At 39.6% G+C, this 27,916-nt stretch overlaps 1 protein-coding gene across 1 annotated transcript; it reads left to right on the forward strand.

Annotated features, from left to right (window-relative positions):
* Positions 1-954: 954 nt before the first annotated feature.
* Positions 955-16,637, forward strand: OTOP1 (otopetrin 1). Its single transcript, XM_027643028.1, has 6 exons — positions 955-1,240; positions 7,423-7,559; positions 10,419-10,477; positions 12,104-12,234; positions 14,778-15,724; positions 16,110-16,637. The coding sequence occupies exons 1-6, from the start codon at positions 955-957 to the stop codon at positions 16,278-16,280; spliced, it is 1,731 nt and encodes a 576-aa protein (XP_027498829.1). The 3' UTR covers positions 16,281-16,637.
* The last annotated feature ends 11,279 nt before the right edge of the window (positions 16,638-27,916 follow it).

Genomic DNA, 27,916 nt, shown 5'->3' on the forward strand with positions numbered 1-27,916 from the left:
ACCCTGGGCTAAATTCCTCTCAACCCCTACAGGCAACCAACTGGTGCTCCGAATCTTCAGGTTTGCATACCTAAATAGCTTGTGACCATGGGTTAGTTAGAACTAGGCAGTTTAAGCAGAAAAGGGTCAATACTTAAAATGTGTATAAATACTGGGAAAATGAATAAATAAGAAGTGGACTAAATTCTGCAGAAGTTTTTGCTACTTTGTGCTCAGTAGTTGCTTCTCCAGCTAGCAATTGCTATAGTACTGTGTTGTCAGAATAGACTTCCAAAAAAAATAAGGCAAATGGCTGCTTTTGAAAGGTCTAGACAATTCCTGAAAATGGTGATTCTGTACTACCGATGGAAGTACTGGTTGCCCAAAAGTAGGTGACCTGTGGGGCCCAGAGTGTGAAGCATGGTGGGTGATCCCGTTGCCACCTCCATGCAAAAGAACTCCATCACCAGCTGTTCGCTGCAGAGCAGGTTCCATCCACCTGTCCTTGCTTTCTCCCGGCATCTTCCTTCCACACGTTGGCTGTTCCTCGGCTTTCCAATCACAGCTGCTAATGGTCAGGGGGTTTTGTACAACGCTCGCACGGATGGAAGCTCCATATCCTTCACCAAAGCCAGCCGGGCAGGGCTCACCTGCCCCTTCACGAGGGACACGACCGGCTGCCTCCGGACTAACCCTCTACCATACCCTGGTCTCGACCTCAGCTGTTGTCTGAGTCTCAGGCAACGCTGTCCCGCAAACACCTCAGCATCCTTTCCCCCCCCGGCGGCCTCCCTTCCCATCGGGGTCCTGGGGCTCGGCCCCGGCAAGGGACCCCCGGCGGTCCCGCCCGCGGGCAGGCACGGCCAGGGCCACGGCCCCGCTCCGCCCCCGGCCGGGATGGGGGACGGGCCAGCCTCGGGGCTCCCGGGGGAAGCGCGGCCGCCTGCTTGGAGCACCTGGCCAGCGGCGTGGGAGATGGAGAAAGCCGCCGGTTTCCCCGCGGTGGGCGGCAGCTACCCGCAGAAAAACGCCGAGATCCTCAGCAGCCAGTATGGCATCAACCTTTTCCTGGCCGGGCTGCTGCTCACCTTCGCCTGGGCTGTGCACGCCGTGGGCATCAGCAAGAGCCACCTGCTCTCCTACCTCATCACGCTGATGCTCATCCAGCTGCTGTGGATGTTGTGGTACCTTTGCAGGAGCTGCACGCAGAGGAGGCTGATCCGGGACAAGGACACCCACGCCGGAGCCCGCTGGCTGAAGTGTAAGTACCGGCCGGCGGCACAAAGGGTGGTACCGCACAAGAGACATCTGTGCCATCACCTGTGTCTGCTACCTCTGTTACCCTCTCCATCCCTACCAGGAGGCATCCTGCTATTCATGAACTGAGCGCACATGCAGTGCACTCTAAAGTAAATATATGCATAAGCTGAACATACTCGGAGATTGTATGGGAAAGCTGTTTGCTAAACATCCTCACTTTCCAACCCACCGTTTACAGTGCTGAAAGCTCTGGTGCCTTTTTCCCTTAGCAGGCTGGTTTGGCAACTCCTGAAAAATTAAATAAAGGTACTGGAAGAGGCAATTTTTTGGTGTCTTGCAGCTCTTTTGGAGGAATTACCACCTTTTCCGGATGATATAATGCAACTTACTTAAGGGTAGTACCAGTCAGAAGGGTCCTCAAGTGCTCTCTATACCAATGTATATCAGAGATTCCCATTTATATGTGTACAGTGATGCTTTAGAAACATCTGGACTTAGACAGAAAAGGACAAAATCCCTGACCAGATCAGTAGGTAGATCAGTATATAAAGCAGTTAAGCAAGGAAACTAAAACTAGCATTAACTTGTAGGAAAAGTATACAAGTTTGCAATGGTAGTGGTGGGATATGATGGCCCTTATCTGCAGAGTCAGGTGTGTACTGGAGTGAGGATATAAAGGTATCTTGAGAGAAGGTATTTGGGGAGCACATTACAGAGTTGCAGTGACAGGAATGCTGTTTCTAGGTACCAGGAAAAAGAAACAACCTACATCAGTGCTGTGTGGAGTAACAGGCAAGCCCAGTTTTACCAACCTCCTCCTCTTTTCCAGTCTCAGCACTGTAAGCGATAGATTGGAAAGTAAGTATTTTAAGTGGAATGCTGTAAGACAGCTTTTCCATAAAATATTTCCTACCTGCTAGCAATGAGACAACAGTTAATTATCACAGCAGCTAATAAAATACCTAAATTAAAATTCCAAGAACATCTAACACCTGATTATTTTGAAAAGTGAGGTTGTGCTGTGGAAATGTAGTTTGTTCTCAATGTCGGTGCTTGTGTGTCTTTTATTTTCTTTGCAACTGCTAAAAATTCTGTATGAATTGCTCACAGAAAATCTTTTTTTTTTTTTCCAATGTCCAACATACAGCCATGGTCTGTAGACTCTTTCTTGAAATGTATGGAGTTCACATACCAGCTGTGGAATTGTTCCTCTTGTTTATTTACTGTTTTTCAAGGCCATATTCATCTCTCAGGCATTTTTCATTTATTAGCTTATATGGCTTACGACATTCTGAAATTCATTAATGCAAGTCTTAACTTGATCCTAACTTGGACCAAGCTATGCTTTTGTTACTCAGAGGGTAGCTTTCCCCTCCTAAGTATGGAATAACTACTGCTTAACATGGGTAAGTACAGCAGGATCCCCTGCCCTTTTTCTTTTGGCACTGCATTCACAGCATTTTATTTGTCCTACAGGTTATAAGGAGTCACAGAAACTTAGAAATAAGATCCTGGATTGAACTACTAGGTTACCTTACCCATTTCTTTTACCAGCACAGGATGGCTCTTTGTACTGGCTTCTCAAGTGGTGCGGCTTCCATGACTTCTCTTGGATGTCTAGGCTGCAATTCATCAAATTTGCCCTTAGGGAATGACCTACACTTTCCTATTCTTAGGAGTTTCTTGTATTTACAATAAGTCTGTACAATTCCTTTATCCTCTGTTGGGAAAAGAAAACTTATTTGAGCTAAGGAAAAACTCAGGTGACAATTCTTTTGCCAAGATCCCCCTTGCCCTCCTCTTTATCAATGTTTTTGTCATAGAAATCTTTTAACTGAAAGACTAAAAGTCCAAAAAGAAAAGGGGGGGTGGAGGGGACAGAGACATTTTCATCAAGTCTTTCCATGGAAAGCTTTCTGCAATTTTTTACTAACTTTATCAGCTGCTTTTGAAGAATATCTCCTTGCTGTCCTTGTGAGAGCAAATGTCCTTGTATTAAACAGCATAAAATGAGTATATTTTCATGAATCCTTTCAAATTGTGAATATCATTTTAGTAAAAGTGGTGGTAGCTGCCTACTTAGAGCATTTTGCTATGAATTGCAACTGTTGAAAAAGAACAATTTAACAAAAACCTCCTATAACTGAGTCTTTGTACATATTTAACAATCCTAGAAGGACAGTTGGTCAGATTACAAGAATTGCTCGCAGGAAGGTTTCCTTGAGCCTTTTTGCACCAAGGTATCAGTTGTGTGAACCCCAGAGCATGGTTGTCTTCCTGCTTCATGGGCACCAAGAATCACTCCCACAGTCTGAATGTGGGAAAAGTTTCCAGGAGAGCTTTATCTTTAATATGACACAGTTATCCTGACCCAAATAATCACAGGGAGTCTTAAGAAGCCCTTTCCTTGACTTATTACAAATGTTATTCCCCTAAGTACACTTTCCTATTAGGAAAAGCTCTCTGACCATTTTTTTGGAAGTTCAGCCAAGTGAGCCAGGGAACTCAAAATTAAAATTAATTTGCTTCACAAATGGCTTTGTTTTATTACATTCTCCAGCAACACAGCTTCTGTTTACAGCATTGACAATTGGTCAACTTGCAAAGCTCTTGGCAGACTTCAGCTTATATCTTTTTACTGCTTGCATTGAATTGCCAGTTATTTGAACAGTATTTGAAATTAAGAGTGGTATTTTTGCAACTGTATCATTATGGCTTTTGTTCTTCTTGATGGTTGATAGAAAGAAACAAGCCAGCATTTAGCAATATTGAAAATCCTAATACTGGTCCCTTAAGATAGACAGGTTTTAATGAGTATTTTTAAAAAATTAAAGAAACAGTGCTCAATAGCAATCATTTCACATTTCTTAAACTTTCAAATGGAAATAGCAAAACAGTGAAATTATCTTCCTTGCAATTACTGATACTCATTTAGCATTAGTACATAATACTGAAGTTTCCATCAGGAAAAATTAACACAGAAACCATTATCATACCACATGTATGGTCACGACTGTTGTGCTTTGATTTTTGACTAAGCAAACTAGTACAATCATTCTCTTTCGAAGTCCATAAATAAATAAGCACGTTGGACACTTTGTATACACTTGTAGTGTGGCCACCTGAGTGATTGCAAGAAATATCTAGATACCATTTGAATAAATGAAATAATTTAACATTAAAAGAGTCATATAAAATCTTCTAATCCCTAGAGTACAATGGCAAAACTATTGATTTCAGTGGAAACAGGCTGAAGCCTACCAAATCTCTGATGGATATAAAAGAAACATGAAGAGTGATTTGAAGGCATAAACCAAAATACTCAATGTGAAAGAAATTTTGTGTGTTTTATTGTTGTTGTTGTTTCCCTCTCAGTGATCTGCTGGACACTGAGTTAAAGCTATTAAGACTGTACAGCTGAAATATAGACCTTGTGAAATGGAAGCAAGACAGAGTGGAACTACAGTACAGGTCATCTTTGTAAAAACAAGATGCATGTATGGTGCAGGAGACAGATCATTAATCTAAAATGTGTTTCCTTTTCACTTTTGTGAATTTAAACCTGAGCCTCTTGCCTTGCCTTGCCTTGCCTTGCCTTTGCCTTACCTTGCCTTGCCTTGCCTTGCCTTGCCTTACCTTGCCTTTGCCTTGCCTTGCCTTGCTTTACCTTGCCTTGCTTTACCTTGCCTTGCCTTGCCTTGCCTTGCCTTCCCTCTTCACATTTTTTCTAGTTCACAGGTCCCTTGTGGTTCTATTCTGCTGAGCTACTCTCATGAATAATGGAAGCAAGGATGCAGAATTTTTTCTTACAAAACATTGGTCTGACATTACTACTTCACTGAAACAGATCCTTAGGGCTTAAACGTGCATCATAAATTCATTGGGAAATTACTTTACTCCTATCATGATTGGGGACTTAAATGTCTTTCTAAAGTACTCTGTAAAGTCAACATATGCACAGCAATTCACTGTAGAGTTACTGATAATCTTTTGCTTTGGAAGACAGCATTTTTCTTATTGAAACAATCATAACACACGTGAAGTCCCTCTAATTGTCATGTTCCAGACAAATAGGCTGTTTCCTGCATACTTTTTAAATAAACCATGAATCACAACATCAATCATAGAATAATTTAGGTAGGCAGGGACTTCTGAAAGTCATCTAGTCTGAACACCTTGCTCAGAGCATGTTCAGTTACCTCAGGTAGAGTTATTTCAGAAGAATTAGCCATTCTAATTTATTTTAGAATTATTTACATTTTTTTGATAAGGGAGCAAATGTATCATTTGATCTCAAGAGTAGCATAGAATTTTGTGTATTGTGATGTCATGTACTTTCATACATAATGATAATGGCACATGTGATCTTCATTCCTGTTACATGTGTTAGAATACAATTTAGCTGATGTAAGAAGCATAAATTAGGAAACCACATGGGATTGTACACATGCATGAAGTGCAGAGCTGAGGTTCTAGATTTTGCAATATTAAAGCAAAAGTTTTTATCTCTTGGTAGAAATTTCAATCAATCAGTAATTTGGATTTTATTTTTTATAGAGAGATTGTAAAACAGAAACACAAAATCCTCTTGAAATTCACACCTGTGCAATTAAAAAGGTTTTGGAAGTCTATTTTTGTTTAATTTTAAAGGATCAAGGAAATAAAATGACACTGTGTTTTTATAATTTCTACTTCATTTTATCAATGGAATTTTAAGGATAAAGACATGTCAGGGCTGAAAGTGGGTCTGTTAGCTCTTTGGAAGAAGATTTTGACCTGGGAAAGTTACGAGTGTATCCTTGAGATAGGAGAGGTATGTATGCAGCCCTGGCTGAAAGAAGACAGCTGTAGAGTGCTTAGGTTTGGTCCTGTGAGAACTCCAGCTTTGGCCTTGAGCTTTGCCAACAGTATTACTAACAAATAATAGCTAATTAAAAAATACAATTATCTGCCTGCCTTCTGATGCTTGCTAACATGGGATATAAAAAGACTTGTGGGAAAGAATCAAGACTCTGGTACTCTGCTTGGTACTGGACTGTTTGTGTTTTTCTTCTTTACTTTTGACCGCCGCAACAATAACAAAGATATTATTAATTAATTAAATAAATAATTTACTAATACTTTTTTATTATCAGAAGTCAAGTGGAACATGTTGTGCTTATATGGAAATTGGGTTGTGGTCCTTTATAAAAGATAAATATTCATCGAAGTCAACACTAGTGATGTTATTTACATTACAAAGAAAGATTAAGATACTGATGGAGATATATATCATAAAGTCCAGTTAAGGTCCATGGTAAATTTTTGTCTAGTCTTCATTAAAATAAGCCCAAATTAAATCCAGTGAAAGCTTGTTTGACTAAAAACCTAAAGGAAAAAACCCACAACCCCCCTGCCCCCCTCCGGAAAACAAACCAAAACCAAGTAAATGAAGGCTTTAGTTTGGTTCAGTAATCTTATTGCCAGTTGTTGCTTAGTCATACAGGTACAAATCCATGATAAAAAAAGGTATCAATAATTAAACAATGGGAAATGTATTTTAAAGTTCTTTAGGACACAAAATACATATTTAGAGAAATATATTAGGGCATTTTTGTGTGTGTGAAATATAGATACTGAAATTAAATCTTTAGTTCCTTCCTAGGAGAACAAACCATACAGCTCATTGTAGTTGTGGTCTCTCAGTTAAAGTGTAACCCCCGAGCCACGGGGAGGGCACACCAAGTGATTGCGTTACTTCCCACTGTCAAGCTTTTGGGCTTGGAGACTGTAAGGTGATTGTTCAGCTCCCCAGAACTGTACAGTTTGCTGTGTGGCTATCTAGAGCACTAATTCATGCCCTATATAGCAGCTGCACTTGAGAGGCTGACCCTGCTCGGAGCTGGGAGTCACCTGAATGGGGCTGAGTGTCTCCAGGTCCTGGCCAGTGCTACACTGGCCATGCAGGGTGTGTACTGTGATGTGCTTTCAGAATATATTGGGCAGAGGCTTTCACAAGCTAAAGGCACTTATTACACTGAGTCAATTAACTTCATGAACATCGATCTACTTTTATTCTACTAAACAAGAACACAGATATTGATTGACTTTTATTTCCCTAAACAGCTTGTAGTGTATTGTACAAATTGTCTCTAGACACCGTAATTATACATTGACATTTTCTTGTATCTTTTTCATTTGTAGGTGGGATTACTTTGTTTGCAGTGATTACTTTAATTCTGGACTCTTTTAAAATTGGATATTATATTGATTTTTCAAACTGTTTATCACCAACTGAAGGCATTTTTCCTGTTACACATGCTGTGCACACCATCTTACAGGTAAAAGTCACTGGTTGCAGTTTTATATTACAATTTCATTCCTTCCCAAAAATATGTTTTATTTTGTTATCAGTGGATTTTACACTAATTTAGTTTCTAAGTGTATCACAGAATACTTTGGAGAACTAAATGCTTGTGCATGTATTAAGTATGTGGAAATTCAAGCTTTGCTTTGCAAACCTGGAATTGCTCAGCCATAAAATTCATATGGATTTGAAAAAGGAATAATCAAAAAATGCTCTCCTACAGTTGAAGTTATATTGTATTTTAAATTAGAGTTACATATGTAATTTTCACAATTTTCAGGTTGAAATGAGTAGCTCAGCTAAAGACAATTCCCTTGATTCTGTTTATAGGACTTGTCATACAAGTTCAATTCAGTCTGTCTCTCCTGATGTCCCATTGTGTTCAAGAGTGGAGCAAGTCAAAGGGACAAAACCCTTCCTAGCAGGTTCAAAAACACTTGCACAACTTTCCTATAACAAATGAACACAGATATTCCTTCTGGAAGCATTTTGTTATGGTTATCAGTGGCTGCACAGTAGCAAGCAGTCAGTGACTCCTGTAAAATATTCCAGCTGCTTGCTTATTGTAAGGCTTTGGCTCCATAGTGTGTGGTGACACTCCATAGCTGATTGTTTCTCATATTAATTCCTCTGAGCCCCTGTCAGCAGGTTTCTAGGAAAGAAGGAAAGAAAAAGCCACTCAAATGAGATTCTTAGTTATAGCCAGGTACTTGTATGCACTTTCCAAGATGACTTAGTCATTCAGAAAGAAAAGAAAGATTTTTTTAGCAGTTGTGGTTGCATGTAAATGAGCTTTTGAACAACCTACACTTTCCTGTTTTCTGTAACAAAAAAAAAAAAAAAAAGCATAGCCATACAAGTAGTAGCTCTGACCTCTACAATGTTTTTTTCTCTGGGGGGTGAAATCCTGATTTGGTTGAAATAATCTTAATTTCACATTCTTGTAATATGCACTCTCCAGGTCTTGCAACCTCTTTGCTTTACCTCTGAAAAACAAACCAATGAAATTAAGCCCTTTTGCCCTGCTGATCTGCATGCAGCATTCTTCCTTGCATCCAGTGACCCTGAGCTGACAAGGTTTCCAGTCACCATGAACTGGAGTGTGGAAGAACAGCGTGTGATGAACAAAGGGAACAAGAGTGCTAATTTAAATGTTGCATCGCCCAGTGTTGTTAGCCCGAGCAATCAAAGAAAAAGTTAAAAACTAATTTACCAGATAACTCTTACCTAAGACATATCTCATGTCTTTGAAACAGGATGAAATTACAGCAGATCCCTAAAACATATAAATGCCAAAGGATTTGTTTTCTGCAGAATATGTGTCAGATTCTGTTGTGTTTTACTCTAAATGAGGCATCCTGATATATGCCATTAAATTAATATATACTTACTGCACCTATGTATGAACTAATATGTACCTGCCCTTCCAAGACAGGCTGTGCATTATCCTCTTTCACAGGCAGGAATCCCTTTGAGGAAATGAGTATTCTGTGAGCAGAAATTGGATTTTATGCTATTTCTTTACTGACTTTTCCTATTCCCTCCTGCTTTCTTGTGTCTTAATAGATCTTCAAAACTTACATTTTTTTTAAGTTTTGAAAAATGCTTTCAGATCTACTGTCAGATTTTACTGCATCAATCCCAGAATGGGAACTTGAGTGTGGCATTAGAGACTAAGATAATTTCAATTTCATTTTAGTTGAAACCTGCATGAAATTTTGTACTCTGTACATCTGGGGTTTTACAGTGGCCACACCTCTTATTTATAAATGCTTCAATTAGAGGAACTAATGTTATTGCTGGGTAGCATAGGTGAGCCATAGAGAACTGCATTTGCCTAGCTTTTTCCAAAATTAGACATTAAATGCTTCAGACAACAGCAGCTATGAAGGCACCCTACATTTATGGCAACTGTGGTAAAATGGACTTCCAGTTACTCCAATTGCTGAAGAAGAACTTAAAATTCTTTTTACTTTTCAGATCATTACTAAAACACTACACTAGGCAGGTTTCTAAGAGAAATCTTTGGACTCTTTCTCTCCTGATAGTTCACCTACTGTTGAGTTCAGTATTCTAGGAACTACTGAGAGTAAACAGGACTCCCAGCTTCACCCTAACATCCCTGAGGAATATTGGTATAGTTCTCCTTGAACCTTTCAGCACTTGGAAACAGTTTTGTATCAGCAGCAATCTCTTTCTGAGGTCTCCATTATGTTTCCACAAACAGTCTTAATTTTATTCCTCTTTTACCTTGACTTGCTAACTCATTGTTGTTATCTCTCTCTTTTATTCTCCAGTTGAGTTTTCTGCACTATCATTGAGTGCAACTGCTGTGTTCTTAATGCAGTTGTCTCTCAGGCTGATAGCACAAGCTTTTCTCTTGCTTCCTGAGAGTCTGCTGTTTTATTAGTCAAGTCTGGCATCCTTTCACCTATCTCTGTCCCTCTATTGAATTTAATATATTTAATAGATTATTCAAACTTAGCATGACCATGCCCTACAGTAATCATACTGCAATCCGCAGCTGGTAGCTTTATTTCCTTTGTCATTGAAATAAAAGTCTCTTCAGATACAGAAGCAAAATATGGTTTTGTGAGTGATACTGAGACTTTCTACTGTTAAGCCACTGATTTTGTATACAAGAAACTTCAGGTTCTGGGAGAACGTCACAGGAAATCATGAGCTCTTTCACATGCATGGAGATGGAGCTGCATCAGTTTAAATCATCAGAGATTTTAATTACCAATGTTTCTGTCTATAGATGCACTTTCCTTTCTCAGTGTCACGCATGCTCATTAGTGTAATAATATTTCTCTGTATTCCTTTCATTTAGGTTTACTTTCTGTGGTGTCATGCGAAGGATGTTATCCAGTCTTTCAAAACACTTGAAAGGTAAAGTGTACCTAATCTTCATCTGGCATGTTAATAGGTGTAGGTCTGTACAGGGCTTTAACACCTACATTTTTACTGTATTAGAGACAGTGAAAATATACAGAGGTTGATTCTCTTCTTGATTGTGTTACACCGAAAGAAATAGAATAGTTAAATGGAAAGTAACTCCATTTACCCTTATTTAAACTGTACTTATATTTTTTAATATACAATAGTCACAGAATAGATGTATTTTTCTCATGAGAGAGGGAAATGGCAATGTATGATACCACAGTGTCATTTACTTTTTTTGAAGGAAGGATCATGTCTGTGTTTTAGGACTATGTACTATATTATGTTTTATTTATTTAGCTACTGAAAGGGAATCTGCATCAGCAACCTGCAGTCAGTGCAATGTATCTGAGGTATTTTATATTGATTTTTATGGAAAGCACCTTTTTATAACTAGATCTTAGACACACAGAACAGGCTGGGTTGGAAGGAACCTTTAGAGGTCATCTAGTCCAACCACCCTGCAGGAAGAAGGGACATCTTCAACTAGATCAGGTTTCTCAGAGCTCTTTGCAACCTGGCCTTGAATGTTTCCAGGTATGGGGCATCTACCACCTCTCTGGGCAACCTGTTCCAGGGTTGCACCTGAACCTACCCTGGTTTAGTTTAAAACCCCTTGTCCCTGCTAAAAAGTCTGTCCTCATCTTTCACATAAGTCCCTTTTAGGTACTGGAAGGCTGCTATGAGGAGAAGTTATCACAGAAGGCTTTGCAGTGTCAGCTGGTGATATCAGCTCTGTTTATAAGTAGATTTTAAAAATCCCTAACTACAAGTTCAGCACTGAGAACAGTGCAGTAAGAAAGAACTGTTTCTTGGTGAAGGAACATGAAGAGCTTCAGGTACAGGAGGATGCCTGGCAGAATGGCAGGTGAAAGGATTGTGCCTGAGAAAGAGATACTATGATCTTCTACAAAGAAAGGGAGTGCTTGACGATGGAAAACCATTATTGTCTGGATTTTATTAGGAAGTTCAGAACCATAAATGCACTTCTTTCCCCAACACCATTTTGTTTCAGCAAGTCTGAAATGGTCTCCTGTCAGAGACCATGAGTCTGAAAAATGCATGGAAACCTATCCACATTGTACCAGTACTTTGAATGGAATAAAGCACTTCTGTAAGCTTCAGCTCTCTCCAGGAGACAAAAAGGCATGAACTAGAAGTTAGAGAAGGCAGCGGTCTCTGCAAAGACAGACCAGATACAGTGAATATGAAGGAGCACAGTGGAAGGCTGTGAAATATAGTTTGCAAAACAATTAATCCTGTTCAGACTGTTCAATCACTGTCATTAACATGAAGCTTGTTCAGCCCAATGAGAGAGCATAACAAATAATAGTAGCATCCTATTAGTAGTTTAATACATTAAGCCAATGTGTTTCTGTAAAATTTTGCAGGTCTAATATTCAGAGTGCTCCACTGCAGAACATCTTTAGAGATTGGTGATGATTGTTTTTTTTTCCCTGCACCAACAAATAAATAGTGCCATGTAGCTTGTCTACAGAAAGTTAATTCATTTCATCTAAAATATATGGAGATACAGTTTGTGCAGATTCCTTCAATAATTACTTTATTTTGTAGGTTTGGCGTTATCCATTCTGTGTTCACAAATTTGCTCCTGTGGACAAATGGAGTCTTAACGGAGTCAAAACATCAACTGAATGAACATAAGGAAAGACTAATCACACTTGGTTTTGGGAACATAACTATAGGTAAGTGAAAGGGTTGGTACATTTTGGAATTCCTGCTCTAGCACACTCATACAAAATACTGTGTCACTGTAGGTTGGAACTGGGTCATTTATGGTTATGTCAGCATAGTCATTCTGGAGCAAATGGTAGTCAGTATGTAGTAAGTTCAGATCATAACTAAAATGTTACATGATCATTAGCATATATGTGATAAAGGCTGTTGTTTTCTTCTAAATTCCAAACATACAGATTTTTGAAAACATTTCTTTTCAGGAACAACATCATTGAAGAACCCCTTTATCAGTAAATCATAGAAGTATATTGAACACAGCGGCTTTAAAATGAGACTTTACCATTTACCAAGTGATTCAGAGAAAAACAAGCATGGATAACCTTCCCAGAAGAGTGGTTGCATGTGGTCTGTGGTCCTATGGGGTTCAGTGGGGTAGCTCAGAGGAACAGGAGTTATCCATAAGTGCTGCTTTACAAGACAAGGATTTTGCTCGGGGTGTTCTTTTTTTATAATGAATCCATTTTCTCTATTGGTAAGATGGTGCAAGTTGTAGTCAGCAAATATTTAGTATAAGGAAGATATTAAGAAAAAAATCTTCACTATGAGTCTGGTAAGGCACTGGCACACATTGCTTAGAGAAGTTATGGATGCTCCATCCCTGGAAGTGTTCAAGGCCAGGTTGGATGGAACCCTGAGCAACCTGGTCTAGTGGGAGGTGTCTCTGCCCATGGCAAGAAGTTGAAAGTAGATGACCTTGAAGGTCCCTTGCAACCCGGGCCATTCTGTGATTCTATTATAACCTCTGGGGATACTTTCTGCTTTCAAACTCCAGTGAAGCATGGGGAAATTAGGAGTGCTTAACTTTAAGAGGAAATAAAAGTTCTCAGTAGCTATAAGCAATTTTCTTCCCATGAAAATTTATCAGTGCAGATGATAAATTTTGATTGTGTTCACAAAGGAAAAGACAGACAGTTTTTAAAAGCGAGAATGTATGTTTTTCTACCCAAGGAATTCAATGGTGCTTGTATACAAAAAATCCTGATTTTGCCTCTGTAAGGCCAAATCCTGATCTAATTTCTTTTTGACCTATTTATAATTTTTATAAATTGAAAAATTTTAGGCATTTTTAATAATTCCTACCAAAGTTCACATATGAGTGAAAACAACTTTAAAATCTATAAAATATTATTTCACTATAATTGTGTCTAAAATTATGACCACCATTTACATCTGTTGGCAATTATCACCCTTTATATGTATCCATGGAAACTATCAATTTTCCATTAATAGTCAGGTAGCTGAATTGATAGTCCAGAGATTTTGTAATCATGGAACATTGGTAGACAACAGGCAAATCAGAAGTTGATGGCTTTTCTTGATATCTTTACTTTTTAAATAAAAGTAGTTTCCTTATATTTTTCCCCATTATTTTGCTGCCAGAATTTTTATACAACGTGAAGAGTCAGAAATAGCATCTGAAAAATGGGGAGTGAAATAGTGATCCACAAGATAAGATTGGCATTAATATACAATCCACTGCAAAAGCAATTTTTTCCACCTCTTAACAGTGTGTATTTGAGACAAAACAATACCAACTTTCTCCTCTTCTCTTCTGTCTTGAAATTGCAGAAAACAAAAGAAAAATTGTCAGGCACAGATCTAAAATCCACACCTAAAAATGTGCTCTTAAGCATGTGTGGTTATATATTTATAAATAAATAGACTGGAAATAGGTGTCTTTTTTTTCCACCACCGTGGAACTTTCTGATTTCTGACATTATTTGCTTAGGTTATATATGCACATTAAATATATTTATTTTACAAATATGAGCAGTTGTTCCTTGAGATGCCTTACCGGTTTACGTTGCAGGTAACTCACAGCAGAGATGTAATGATTTCATAAGTTCCTCTCAAAAGGAGAAGATTGATTTTTGGTGGTGGGTTTTGTGTGGGTTTGTTTGTTTGTTTTTATTTTGTTTTGTTTGGTTTGGTTTTTACTTTAAAACTATTCTGGGACATTGAGTCCAAGTATCTGTGGTTTATTTTACCTCTTTCTTAAACATAAATGACTTTTTAATAAAGTGGTTTTGCTATTGGACACTACACTAGTGTAAATAACTGATAAAAATGAGAGTAAAACTGAGCCCTCTCCTGTTAAGCTTGTTCTTGATCTGATCAACAATCCCTGAACTTCTATAAAATCTTCTCTGTTGAAGGGCTGAGGACTCAAAGCCCTTGGCATCTGGATTTTCATGTTATAAAAAAAGTAATTCTAACAAGAACCTGATGAAGTTTTGTACACTTTGATGCAATATTTGTTCACCATGTGATTATTGCTCAGTGAGTGAGCAGTGAAGTTGGAGATCATATTCTAGTGAAGCAGCAAAAGCTTTGCTAGGTTAATGGTGAAATCTTTTCTTAGGTGGGTAGCTGGGTGTTGTTTGACTGAAATCTTATCTTTTGTGTTTTATTATTAAATTTATGTTTTATTTATTCACTTTAAACAAGAAATCTTTATAATGCACATAACTAATCTCTCTTTCTCCTTTAGTTCTAGATGATCATGCACCTCAATGCAACTGCACAACAACAACTCTCTGCTCTATATTTTCTCAAGGAATATATTACCTATATCCCTTTAATATAGAGTACCACATCCTGGCATCCACAATGCTCTATGTCCTGTGGAAGAACATTGGCCGCAAAGTTGAGCACCACCAGCAAAACAAAACTCGATTCAAATTCCACGGCATAACTGTCGGAATGATTTTCGGACTAATCGTGCTAACTAGCACAATAGCCATAGTTGTTGTGTATTTGATTCAGATTGGAGGTTCAAAAATCAAAAGCGAGTTAGCACTCACTATGTTCTACTTGCATGCTATCTTTGTGCTGGCTCTCATGTGTACAGCTGGAATTGTCGCCCTTCTCATCTACAGACTGGAAGATAGATCGCTGGATAATTCAAAGAATCCCGCTCGAAAACTTGATGCAGAACTGCTGGTGGGCACAGCTGCAGGGTCCTGGCTGCTCTCCTGGGGCTCCATCCTCGCCATTATCTGTGCCCAAGCTCATCCAAAATACACCTGGTATAACCTACCCTACTCTGTTCTGGTTATCATTGAGAAATATATTCAGAATCTCTTTATCATTGAATCCATACACCGTGAGCAGGAAAAGGTTAATGATGACATTAAAACTCTCCGAATAGTGACTATATCTCGGGGGAGCACTTTGTCCCTTACCCCCTTGTACAAAGAGATTTACAATGGTAGAGCCACTCGTGACACTGGGGAGGTGCCCTGTCTGTTTAAGGGCAGTATCTCTGGGAGAGACAACGATGGTGCTGGTGTTGCCAAAGAAGAGACGAGTCAGGACAGTACTTCGGTCATGCATTCGACCTCAGATTTCTCATTTTACAGAAGAAACTCAGTTACAAACAACAAGAGGAGAATTCTGAAGAACATTGCTGCATTTTTATTCCTTTGCAATCTTTCGGTAAGACATTTTGAACATAATTCATAAGTTAATATCCAAAAGCTTCCCAGCCTTTCAAGTCTGATAAGTATATTAAAATTACATGGACCTATAGCTTGTAGGAAGTAAATTTTACTTTTTCTGGAAGAAGTGAATATGCCTTTGGGGGGACAAAGGTTATTTAAATGTGGAATATGGGAGCCTAGGCTCATTTCAGTCGCAGTCTAAAAACTTCAGCAGCAGTGGAAGCTGGAACCCTCTTCCACCAGTGTGCTCTGGTAGCAACAGGGAGTGTTTTCTTGGGGATTTCTGAAACCAATTTGCGGTACGGTGGAGTCACAGTCATTAAGGGCTATTGACTTGTATTGCTGGTGATTAATATTGGCCTTGCGTTCTTTCCCTGCAGCTGTGGATACCCCCGGCATTCGGGTGCCGCCCGGAATATGACAATGGACTGGAAGAAATAGTTTTTGGCTTTGAACCCTGGATAATTGTTGTGAACCTTGCGATGCCTTTTTCCATTTTCTATCGGATGCATTCAGCTGCCTCGCTCTTTGAGGTCAATTGTAAAACATAGATCATACACGGTCCCTCAGTGAACAATTGATTGAATAATTAATTAAATAAATAACAGTTGAAGGAGTGGATGAATGAATGAAAGAATGTAGCAGCTGCTCAATAAATAGAAGATTCAATATTTTTTTTAAAAGAAGGGACCATAGCTAATAGCATGTAATTGTTTTTATTTTTCTTCCACATTTTTTGTTATATATGTGGTGTTATTGTATAGGTACACTTTTCAGAATCATATTAGTGTTAATATGATTAACACTACATAATAAAGTTAATTCGATCTCATTAATCTTTGTTTTAGTCATCTGGGATTTGTCCTCTGTATGATTTGTATAACTTTGTTTTCATTCACTGTGACTTGTAAAAGAGATTTACAAAAAGTTCTGTATGATTTAGGAGGGAAAATCCCAGGAAGAGCTGAACTGAATGATGCTCCTGAATCACAGAGATACTAGAAAAACTCCAATTCTCAATTCCTAAGTTTTTTTTAATAGCAAAATCTGAAAACATTTATTATGTAATTGGGATGTGGGAATTAATTTAGACTTCCTGAATAGTGATAAAAATCAATACATTATTATTATTATTTCCTTAACTACATAGCAAGAAATCCTGGTAAGTAACATGTATGATTAGGTATCATGCTGTATATAACTTTTTCTGATAAAATATATTTCTATTAATTGTATTTACTATATGGCATAACTGGCAAATAAAGTTAATCTTTTTACTTAATTCTTTATTCAAATATTCTTGAAAGAGATAAAACTAGTCTTAAAGCTTATGTTCAGGTATATGTGTTCCAGTGCCAGAATGGTGTATATTCTCTGTACAATTTTTTAATGAGTTGCTAATTTCTTTGTAGATCAGTCTCCTGGTCAGAAGATAACCACATATCTTCAAACAGGATGCTGCAAAGGAAAGCTGAAGCCTCTAGAAATCTGGAGGGCCTTTGGGTGAGGGGTTTATAAGCATGGTTTAAAAGACGTTAGAAAATAATTTCAAATCTCTGTGATATTTAGTTGATTGAATTCTCACAGAAAGCAGTGAAAAGTTGGGTGCCTGAATATTCTTAGAATTTGTACCTGTAAAATTGAAAGACTGGAACGATAACCAGAATAGTAAAAGGGAGTGACAGATAATCTAGTCCTGAATCTGATGGATCAAGGGCTGAAAAATTTCTGCTCCTGGTTCTTGAAAAGACAGTTATACAGTTGTCACAGCCATCTGTCTGGGAGCAGGCGTATTTCTGTGTGGGAGAGGTCTGCTTCTGAGCAAGATTTCAGCTGTCATGTCTGCTCTAATGCATCAGAACAAAAATGGCTTTGTACCACTAGATGGCAAACACAGACCATTCGATCAATTACCCGATTGCTTCCAGGAGTTGCTTCACATCATAATCAATCTTCAGTTCTGTTTTGTGGTACGCACAGACATAACTTGCTTGGGAATTTTTGCTACCTTCTTTACCTGTTGCAAAACCCAGATCAAGTAAAGCAACTTCTGTCTGAAGTCTCAGGTGAAGTCTGATTTATATGAAGCATCAGGAAACTGAGCATGAGAACTCATATCTCCCTGCAAAGCAATTTCAGTTGTTTGATTTTAAGCGGTTTTTAAAAGAGTCAAGATCTAATCACTGCCTGTCCCTATGGCTGCTTGTCATGCTCTTTTATAACATCTCTATTAGTTCTTACATTCATTCTAGACAGTAACATTTTCTGTCTTTCCAATTGAACACAGTAGCGTGATCTCACCTACTACCATGCAAATATCAGCTCTAACCACTCAGGTGTCTCCCAGACTGATTCTGTTTTGAGAAGAGTAAATAGGACCATCCAGATAATCAAATAAAGCTTTAATCTTCCTTCCAAATCAACCCCTGGACAGAGTCTCCAGCTAATTCTGGTATCAGAAAAAAAATCCATTTCACTAGGTAGGCCCAAAAATTCTACTTAATCTTTTATGTGCTCATAAAGATGGTTAAAGCAAGCGTTTCTTCTTCCTCTGCTCCTGTGGGATGGGTCCCATGTCATTCTTCCGCTAGAACTGGTGTTCTTTAGCTGATTTCCAGCCAAAGCAGAACTAGCTTTAAATCCCCAAGGCCAAGAGGGGCCATATGCTCTATTACAAACACGTTGCACACATTTGGAAGTTTCAAAAATAAATAACATCCTTATTTAGTTATATTTCATCTGCAATTACTTAGCTCTTTCAACTTTTTCACATTATGGTTGAAATAATTTCATTTGCCCACAATATTAAATTGATTTTGAGTGCTGAAATTGAAGTTTATTCAGAAAAGTGAATTAAGGTAGCACTGGTAGAGAGCAAATGTTTTAAACATGCTAATGGACAAATTCTATTCTGAGCTGCACTGATGAAAACCCACTGACTAAAATGGTTCTGTTTCAGGACCAAAGACTTGATTTTGACTGAAGATGCTTAAGAGGTTTTCACAACAGGAATACTGTCAAAAAATATTGTTTCATCCAAACACAGAGTATTTATGTGATGCAGCTCTTAGTGTAACTACTCTTGAAGCAAATGGTGAGTCATGAATTTATGAACATTTGAGAAACATACATTTTTGAGAAACATACATTTTTAAGAAACATATATTTTTGGACAAGGAACAATATTCAGGTTGTTTATCATAGTGTGACCTCTAGCTCGCTGGTCAATGCTAAACCTGGGCTTTCTCAAACAAATGTTTTCCAAATTTTTTGTTTTTCTCTAGTGTGTATCAACAATACTAACTTATGACAGGCTTGAAAAGATAAGAAATAGCACAAAGCTTCCCTATTTCTGCCTACCTATCTGCTGAAGCATGTGTCAGGAGGCAGAAGAGCGGGCTTACCCAGGAGAGAGGTCTAACAGCTGCTCATTGCTATTCTCCTGAGGAGCTCCAATTTAATATTACTTAAAAAGAGATTTTTTTTTTAAAGTAAATTTTTTTATTGAACTCTAAAATACACATAATATGCAAAGGATTCTGAATTTTTGCTGTGGAATCTTAACCAGAAAGTTATTCTCTCATGTTCATCATATACTTCTCTATTAGAGGAGTCTTCCACTCCTTCCCTCTCTTCCCTTGATAATTTTATCTATTCAATAATACATCCTTGGGTTGCATTTAAACTCATATATATATACAGGAATAAAGGCTGGTAAGGTGCAAAAAGATTCCTACAATCCTCAATTTACTTGAAGAGTCAATCTTGCATGACCATAGATTTTCCAGGTATTTTTTAGTGTCAGTGACACAAACTCTAAGATGGAAGGAAGTGGAGGAGTCATGGTTGAGGATCTCTAAAAGTGAATTTCTTTTACTAGCATTTCTCAATACTTTGAATTTCCTCTTTTAATCACTTAAAAAAATAATTTCCAATTACTGTTTTGATAATTTTGGAAATATTTTTGTGTCTTATTGCCCACTTGTGTTCCATAGACTTTGAGTGTACTATATCAGTGCAGAGAAGCAGATGGCTTCAGAGAATAGCAGAGAGGGAAATTATCCAAGTAATTTAAGTACATACTTCTTTTCACTGGCTTATATAATTCAGTAAATTTCACCGAAAATCCATGAAATAAAAAAGATACCCAAACACCAAGATCTTACTACAAACACTATGTTTTTTAGTTTTCCTATCTCACTCTGTCTGATTAGACATGATGTATGTACAGATGGCACATTGGATCACTTATTCCCTGGGAACTCTTGTCCCCAAGTATTTGGCCTCATTCTATGCATGCATGAATAAAATGAGATTTGGATTTAACAGAATTGAAGCAGCTGCAATTGTTAAGGAGAACTTTATAAAAGAGGTGTAGTTCTATTAGCTTTAAAGCATTAATTTCATCTTGAAGTTGATGATAGTGGGAAGTCTCATTTTAATGTCAGTAGTCCTTTTATTTATTTATTTATTTATTTATTTTTAGGAGGTGCGTTATGTCCCATAATATTAATTTGGTTGAGATTTAAAGTAAAACACAGTTCTCTATGGCATGTCTCCTGCCTTTCTCTACTGCTGTTTTTCACCTAAAAGAGAACTGATAATCTTTACCAACACATTTCCTAGTTCTTGCCAGGAGCAAAGGGACCACAATTCATGCCGAAGTACAAATAAAGATGGATGCAGAAGGTGGAAAGCTCTTAAAGAGCAGGGATTGCAGGAAAACCAGCTGTTGTCTCTCTGCTTCACTTCTAACAAAGCAGTGGGCGTTTTATCTTTATTTTCTAATAAATCTTTGCTTAAATGTCACTGAAATTTACCTGGAATTAAAAGCCAGTTTGTGAAAACCACACATAGAATCATTAATTCCAGGGAACCACATCAGCATTGTATCCAAAGCAGAGTGAGGAACAGCTCCTCTCCACATGTGCTGGTTTTGGTTGGAATAGAGTTAATTTTCTTCACAGGATCTGGAAACAGTGTTGATAACTTGGGCATGTTTCAGTTATTGCTCAGCAGCTCCTACACAGAGCCAAAGGCTTTTCTGCTCCTCACCCCACCCCACCAGCGAGGAGGTTGTGAGTGCACAGGGAGTTGTGAGGGGACACAGCCGGGACAGCTGATCCCAAATGAGCCAGGGGATATTCCAGATCATATGGCTTCCTGCTCAAAATATAAAGCTGATGGAGGAAGAAGGAAGTGGTGGGGGTGACATTCAGAGTGATGGCATTTGTCTTCTCAAGTCAATGTTACATGTGATGGAGCCCTGCTTTCCTGCGGATGTCTGAACACCTACCTGCTCTTGGGAAGTGGTGAATGAATTCCTTGTTTTGCTTTGCTTGTGCACACAATTTTTGCATTACCTGTTAAACTGTCTTTATCTCAACTCATGAGTTTTCTCACTTTTACTATTATGATTCTCTCCTCCGTCCCACCAGTGGGGAGTAGTGAGTTGCTGGGTTAAATGATGACACCATTTAGTCAGGATTATTAAGGATATCATAATTTCTTTAACTTATTCTGCAATCAAACATTTACCAGGCTAAACTGAAATCAGAATGCTTTTTAAAATGTGCAGAAATTATTAATAACATACCTAAGGCTAAATCTACATTCATGTTTGTTTCAGACTTGAGTCGATCATTTTCTGAATTTAGTAATTTCCCTTCTAGCAGGCAATGACTTTTGTATGAAGGGAGCAACCAACAGCAATGAGGCAAAAAGCAATAGCTTTGTAACAACATCTTAATGGTAGTTGGTTACATAAACCCCCCTCCTTGTCCCTCCTGTCTGCTCCTCTCCCAGGTATGAGGAGCATGTCTGCAGTGCTCCCCAGGTAGGGTTTTCCACCACTGCTTACTTGAATCTAACAGCTTCATTACCAAGCAATAATTTGTTACACTAGCCAAACGGACTTTTGAAAGCATTCTTGAGTCCTTTTCCAAGCATCAGAATTTCTTTCTTCTATTTTCTTTGTTGTCTATTTTGGAAAACCTTTCCAGTGCAGTAAGAGTTAAGAACCCAAACTTCACTATATCAAGAAGAGCTGACTGTGCCTGCATTTGATATCAGCTCTGTGTGTAGGTGTGGCACTGACACTGCATCAAGTGCAGGGAAGCCTTGGCAGGGGCAAGCCACTCTGCACACTGCTCAGTGGAGACCTGGCACTGTGACAACAGAAATTAATGGGGCATAAACAATAAATTAAACACCCTCATATTCTGTCAAAGCAGAAATGAATGCTAAACTTCTGTGCAGCTACAGTTCTTATTACTATCTTTTACGTCTGGATAGAGCTACAGCTAAAATAAAATAGCCCGCCCCTCTTCAGGCCACACATCTCAGTCAACAGTACAAAAAGGAATTGCATTACCTATTTTTAACTATTAAGGCTACAACAGCAGCCATTAAGTCTTTGCAAATTATTCTAAAATTACAATAGTTGTAATTTTTGTTGTTGTAACTACTGCAGGTAATTAGCAAAATCAGTACAACCCATGCACAACAAACAAATGACAAATATCAGATAATTCAATATACGATATTTTCTTTGATGAAAGCAGCTAGACAATATTTCAATTGATAGTTTCTGTCCTGTTTTCTACTCTGGGATTTGGGAAACTACTGGTCCCTACGGCAACTCTGTTTATCTCAAACCAATACACATTTTATGTTTCATGAAGACTGTACTGTTCTCTCTATTGAGTTCCCAGGGCAAAAACAGTCTTTCAAAGTATGTGGAAAGTTTATATATATAAGAGTCTTCTGTTTGACCAACTCAGCCAAAGTAATACACAGAAAATATCACGAGGTAGAGTTACTGGGTTATCATTGCAAGGATTACTGGGACTAAATGCTGACTTCCCGTAAGTATCATGGCTATTACTTATGTCTCACTGTGACTTTGAACAGAAACCTTCCCTGAGAGGGGTTTGAAAGCTGCACTATTCCTCAGATGAACTCCAGACTGACTAATTCGCCAGGTCTGATCAGGTCCTCTGCCTGCCCCATATGACGCTGTCAAGGTCCCAGCTCTTTGCTTTTCAAAGATGGATTTTGTTTTAAGGGTGCACAGCCATACACTGTGGCTATGACTTTGTGCTGAATTTGGGGTATTGGCCTTGATTTATTGAAGCATATGCTTTTCAACCTGTATGTTCCCTCCTTTGATTTGCAGTGTCAGCCAGAAGAATGGGAGGTTATAAAGGCATTACAGGGTGTGCTTGATGTTCTCTGCACTTGAAAAAGTGCATATTTCTTCTTTGACCCTCCTTGGAGAAAGAAAAGGATGAAAAATCTAGAGACACTGTAGGATGAAATGCCACTGCTTGGCATGCAGAGGGCTACTCACGATTCAGAAGAAATAGCTATTTCTATCTTACAGATGGTCAGTAGAATATACCTTAGTTTTAATTTATCAGCTCCAGTACAACTCTTGTGTCAGCAGACTGAAGTCTTCATCAGCTGTTCCACTGTGTTCTCTAACAGCACTAATTGTCCTCAGGATTATTGCAGTAGGTATTTATTAAAGAACTTTCTAATCTCTATTACTGATATTCCGCTACAGAGATGAATGGGACATGTTGATTATAAAGGACCATGTAATTTTAAGTATTACTTAAGGGGAAAAAAAAGAGCAGAATTAAGTAAAAGTAGTGATTTATTGCTGTTTATCTTAAAATGATAAAGTTGCTCATGCTTACCACTAGAGTTTAAAAATTTGAAACTGGAATTCTTCCCCCAAATAAATCCTGAACTACAAAATCTACTGCTAGTCCTATACAACCCTTAAAAAACAAAACAACAAAAAAGAAATATCTTCTGGTACCATCAATTATTTCATGAGTGATCACTGGCTATGTGGGAACCATATCACACTCATTACAGAGAAAAAGTAACGGAAATAGTGGAGGAATTGTTCATCCTGTTACATATGGTTAATTAATACTATCCATCACAGTCCCAAGTCAACAAAAAACTAAATAGGATTTAAGGCCAGCAGGGGTAACTGCAGCCATCTAAAATTACTTTTCCCGAGAACTACAGAGTGCTGCTTGGTACTGTCCAAGTTAAGACAGAGCTGAAGGATGAGCTGAGGCACAGTCTCTGAGAAATGCATTCAGCCTTGGCTCTCAGACTGCAAATGATGGCAAATCTATTACAATCCAAAATCTATCACATCAGCCATTATTCATCCTCACTGTTAAAAATGTTTGCCTTATGTCTACCCTGATTTCTCAGTGATTCAGTTTCTAGCCACTGTGGTTTTTCTAACCTTATTTGCAATATTAAAAGTAATCTGTTATAGAAAACTTTTCCCCCTGTTAGACATCATCAGCTGGTTCTAACTCTCCCATTGCCCTCCACTCAACTGAAGAAGTTTCCCAGACACAATTCCTGCAATGCATTTCTGATAATTTTCCAATTGCTCATATTTATTTTTGTTTGAAACACGAACAGTAGAACCTGACCTAGTCTGCAAAGATTTTTCTCTGCTACATAATTGGTGATACGAGTTTTCTGCCTCCTTCCTCAATATTTTCATGACTATAAATACACCTGCACCTTTGTCCATCCCTGTTCAATAAAGCCTTCAGCTTCACTAAGACTGATGGACCTTAAGCAAACATTCAACTGTGCTCCTAAATATAGCTCCACTTGAGCATACTTCTACAGTTAAGAACATGTTCAGTGACTTCATTAAATTGGCCTGATGTGCAGTGACTTCCAGCCTCCTCCACCTCTACCACTACCTCTTCTTTTCTGTTTCAGAGCTTAACTGTAATGGGAGTTTTTTGATGGGATGCTTTTATAGCCTAAACCTCAGCGTACACCTGTGTCTCTTTATTTTAACTTGCTTTTGGAATTAATTATTTTTTACCTCTTTACATCAAGTATCTCTTGATGCTTGATTCTTGAGAGAATGTGTGAATTTCTGAGTGTTGGCTATTTTTAAATAAAAATTATTAGGCAGAACAGTGGGTCTGTGTATTTTGAAATCAAAATAGAAAATGTGGCAATGAAAGAAAAGTGCTAGTAAAACATACATTTCTAAAATCAGGAACTGCAAAGATTTTTTTTCACTCAGAACCATTGCAGTAGCAGTTAAATTCCATTACTTCCAATCTGCCAGCTGTGAGAGAGAAGTGCAATTTTAACAGGTGAATAAAAAAAAGAAAAATGAGGCAAAGCTCTGAAGGAAAAGCACAAAAGCCATTACAAAGATGATTTCAGGATGAAAAAAACCCACCCAAATCTTTCAGCAAGTGACAGCTGTGGGTTTAATGGACTATTCTTAAAATGAGATTTATATGCAAACTGCCTACAGAAAGTTAAAAAAGGATGCTAATAACCTATAAATGTTAAAGGTTTTTATCTTGGGCTCAAAAAATGTTGATAGCAGTGGATGGAATGTTATGAACACCATAAACATACCCATTACACGGTTGCTTCTCTGACCTGATGCCATTATGAATGATCTGGTACAAGTGCAAAGCAGTTGTCCTGTTGCCTGCTCCTTCTCCACTTCTTCACAGCTCACTGTGGGAATGAAGGTTTTAGTCTCATATGCCACCTCATCACAAACCAGTATCTTTTTCTGCTACCATTGAAAAAATTCCTGATCTCCTAATGCATTGCTTTCCCTTGAAATAAAGTTTTGAACATGCACGCATGAAATGTTGGATCAACACTGGAGACTGTATCACCAGCGCACCCACTGGCACAGGTGTGTCTTTGGCTGATGAATCTGCCCCCAGCTCAATGATAGGTCTTCTTCCATAGGGATCTTTGGTGAGCAACAGCAGTTCACACTAGCTGAAAATTGAGAATATCTGCTAAATATTAAATAGGTGGGAGAGGATATTTTAGAGGATATATTATATCCTCCAAATTCTGAGTTATTCAGGAGCCAGACAGCCAAATGCAACACTTGGCCAATAAATGGGATACTTTGAGTCCACCTATTGCAAAAAGTACTGTAAAAAGCAGTGCAAATTTTCATTCTTTAGACATCTGACAAGTGAGCTTTTACAATTTTTGCTTCAATAGCTTAAAGTGTCTTCCTGGCTGCTTGCACTGCGTCTCTGCCTGACTTTACTACATGAGGCAGAGCTGGAGATGAACATACACCTGCACCTTTGCTGCTCCCAGCCACAGCCCAGAGTCTTTGCTTACAACACTGGTGCTGATTTGTACAAAGCCACCAGTGTGTGCTGCTGAGTTTTGGGCAGGCTATATTATTAATGAGCTACTATTGTTATTAAGAAGACAGATACCTACACACATGTTTATTTAAATTGCTAATGTGTACTGACTGCATGCATGTAAATACATACATGCATATAGACACCATATTACAAGTATGTGCACACACCTCTACACCAGAGAAGCAATGAATATAACCTAAACAAGCAAATCAGATAACTCTTTTTTTACAACAAATATCTCCATTTCTGGACTAGCAGCTTCAACAAGCACGTGCACAAGTACTTGTGCAATCTGGTCCTTCGTTTAGAGAAATTGTAGGAGGCATTGCTTAGGAAAGCAGAGTTTGTGCAAGCAACACACTGCCTCAGCATCACAGCTTTAGTCATGCTGTTTAGAATTCAGTGGTGACAAAAGCTAAATTCTCCCTCCAATATTAAATATATCTCTGCTTAAACGTGGAAGAGTAGTGCCAATTTCTTAAGCGAGAGCTAAAGTGAAGCTCCAGTTTTTCTTGTGACAATTTTAGAAAATTACCTAAAAGGTTACAGAGTTTTATTTATTTTTTCTTTTCCCTCTGTATTTAGTAACTCTAGCACTTAATCTTCCTTCATGTCACTGCAGATTCAGGTATAGTGATTCTTGTACTTCCCCATCTGCCTGGAGAAGTAGCTGGATCACCCCTGAAAAGTGTGGCTTCCTCAGCCCTTTCAGTGCCAAAACATGCTGTTGAATCAAGAACGGGTTTGATCCCTGTCAACGGTCTTAAAAAGGAATTAAGTTTAATTTTTTTAATCCATAATAATTTGAATAAAAATCACTAAAGCATATTCTGTGAAGAAACTCAGGCACGTTAGCACATGGCAAGTCCGAGAGCACAGCATTCACGCCTGTAATGCTCACGGTCAGAGTCCGTTTCTAGCTGTGCTAGAACCCTACCGAGAGGAATGATTCATCCCATAAACGAGCTGGAAAGAGAGAAAAGGATTTTCGGTTGCCGGGCTTGCTGCCTGTAATACATCTCAGTCGTCCGGCAGAACCCTTTGGAACTAGTACCAATGCAGGCTCCGTTTTCTATCCCTGTGGAAGACAGGGAGTCTGTCCCGCTCACCCCACCGCACCTTTCAGACCGAACTGTGTCCATACCCATCCTCGACAGCACCGCTTCCCCCGGGGCTGCTGACGGGGCATTTCCCCGCTCGCCGCGGCGGGACCGCGCTCTTCCCTCCAGCTGCGCAAAAACGCCGCGCAGAGTTGGTGACAGCACCAAAGAACTGCGACGGTGACTCGGTTTCGGAGGGAGGGAAGGAGCGCGCAGGGCGCCCGCTCCCGCCGCCCCCTCCCCTCCCGTCCCGTCCCGTCCCGTCCCCCGCCAGCCTCGGTGGTGCCGGCCCGGACGGGGCGTCCCTGGCTGCAGAGCATGCTCACGGGGCGGCGGGGGCGGCGGGGGCGGGCGGGCCGGCGCGGGGAGCGGGGAGCGGACCCCGGGCGGGCGGCAAGGCGGGGGCGCCGCTCCGCCGAGCTGGGAGCCCGGGCGGGCACGGGGCGGGCGGAGCCGCCTGTCCGGGTGGGACACACCGGGAGCCGCGGGGGCGCAGAGCGGCCCCAGGACGAGCAGGCGCGGAGCGTGTGCCCCGGGCAGGGGACGCGCTGAGCCGCGGAGCGGAGAGCCAGAGGAGGAGAGGAGCGCGCTGAGCCGCGGATCGGGGAGCGCAAGCGAGAGGACGCGAGGCGGGTACCCAAACCGGGGTCCGCGGGACAAGGGACCCCGAGCAAAGGGACCCCAGGAGGGAGCCGCGGGGCGGGGACCCTGGGCACGGGGACGTGCGGAGCTGGGCGGGCACCCAAGTGGGGCTCCCGGAGTGCGGGACAGGGATCGCGGGAAGGGAGCGCGGCGCCAGTGGCGAGGCGCGGAGCCCCGAGCGCGGTGCGCGCTGAGCCGCGGAGCGGGGCCGCCGGGGCAGCGGAGCGGGGCCATCCG

This window comes from Corapipo altera, unplaced genomic scaffold (genome assembly GCF_003945725.1).
Source record: "Corapipo altera isolate COAL_440 unplaced genomic scaffold, ASM394572v1 22, whole genome shotgun sequence".
In the NCBI taxonomy this organism is placed as follows: Eukaryota; Metazoa; Chordata; class Aves; order Passeriformes; family Pipridae; genus Corapipo; species Corapipo altera.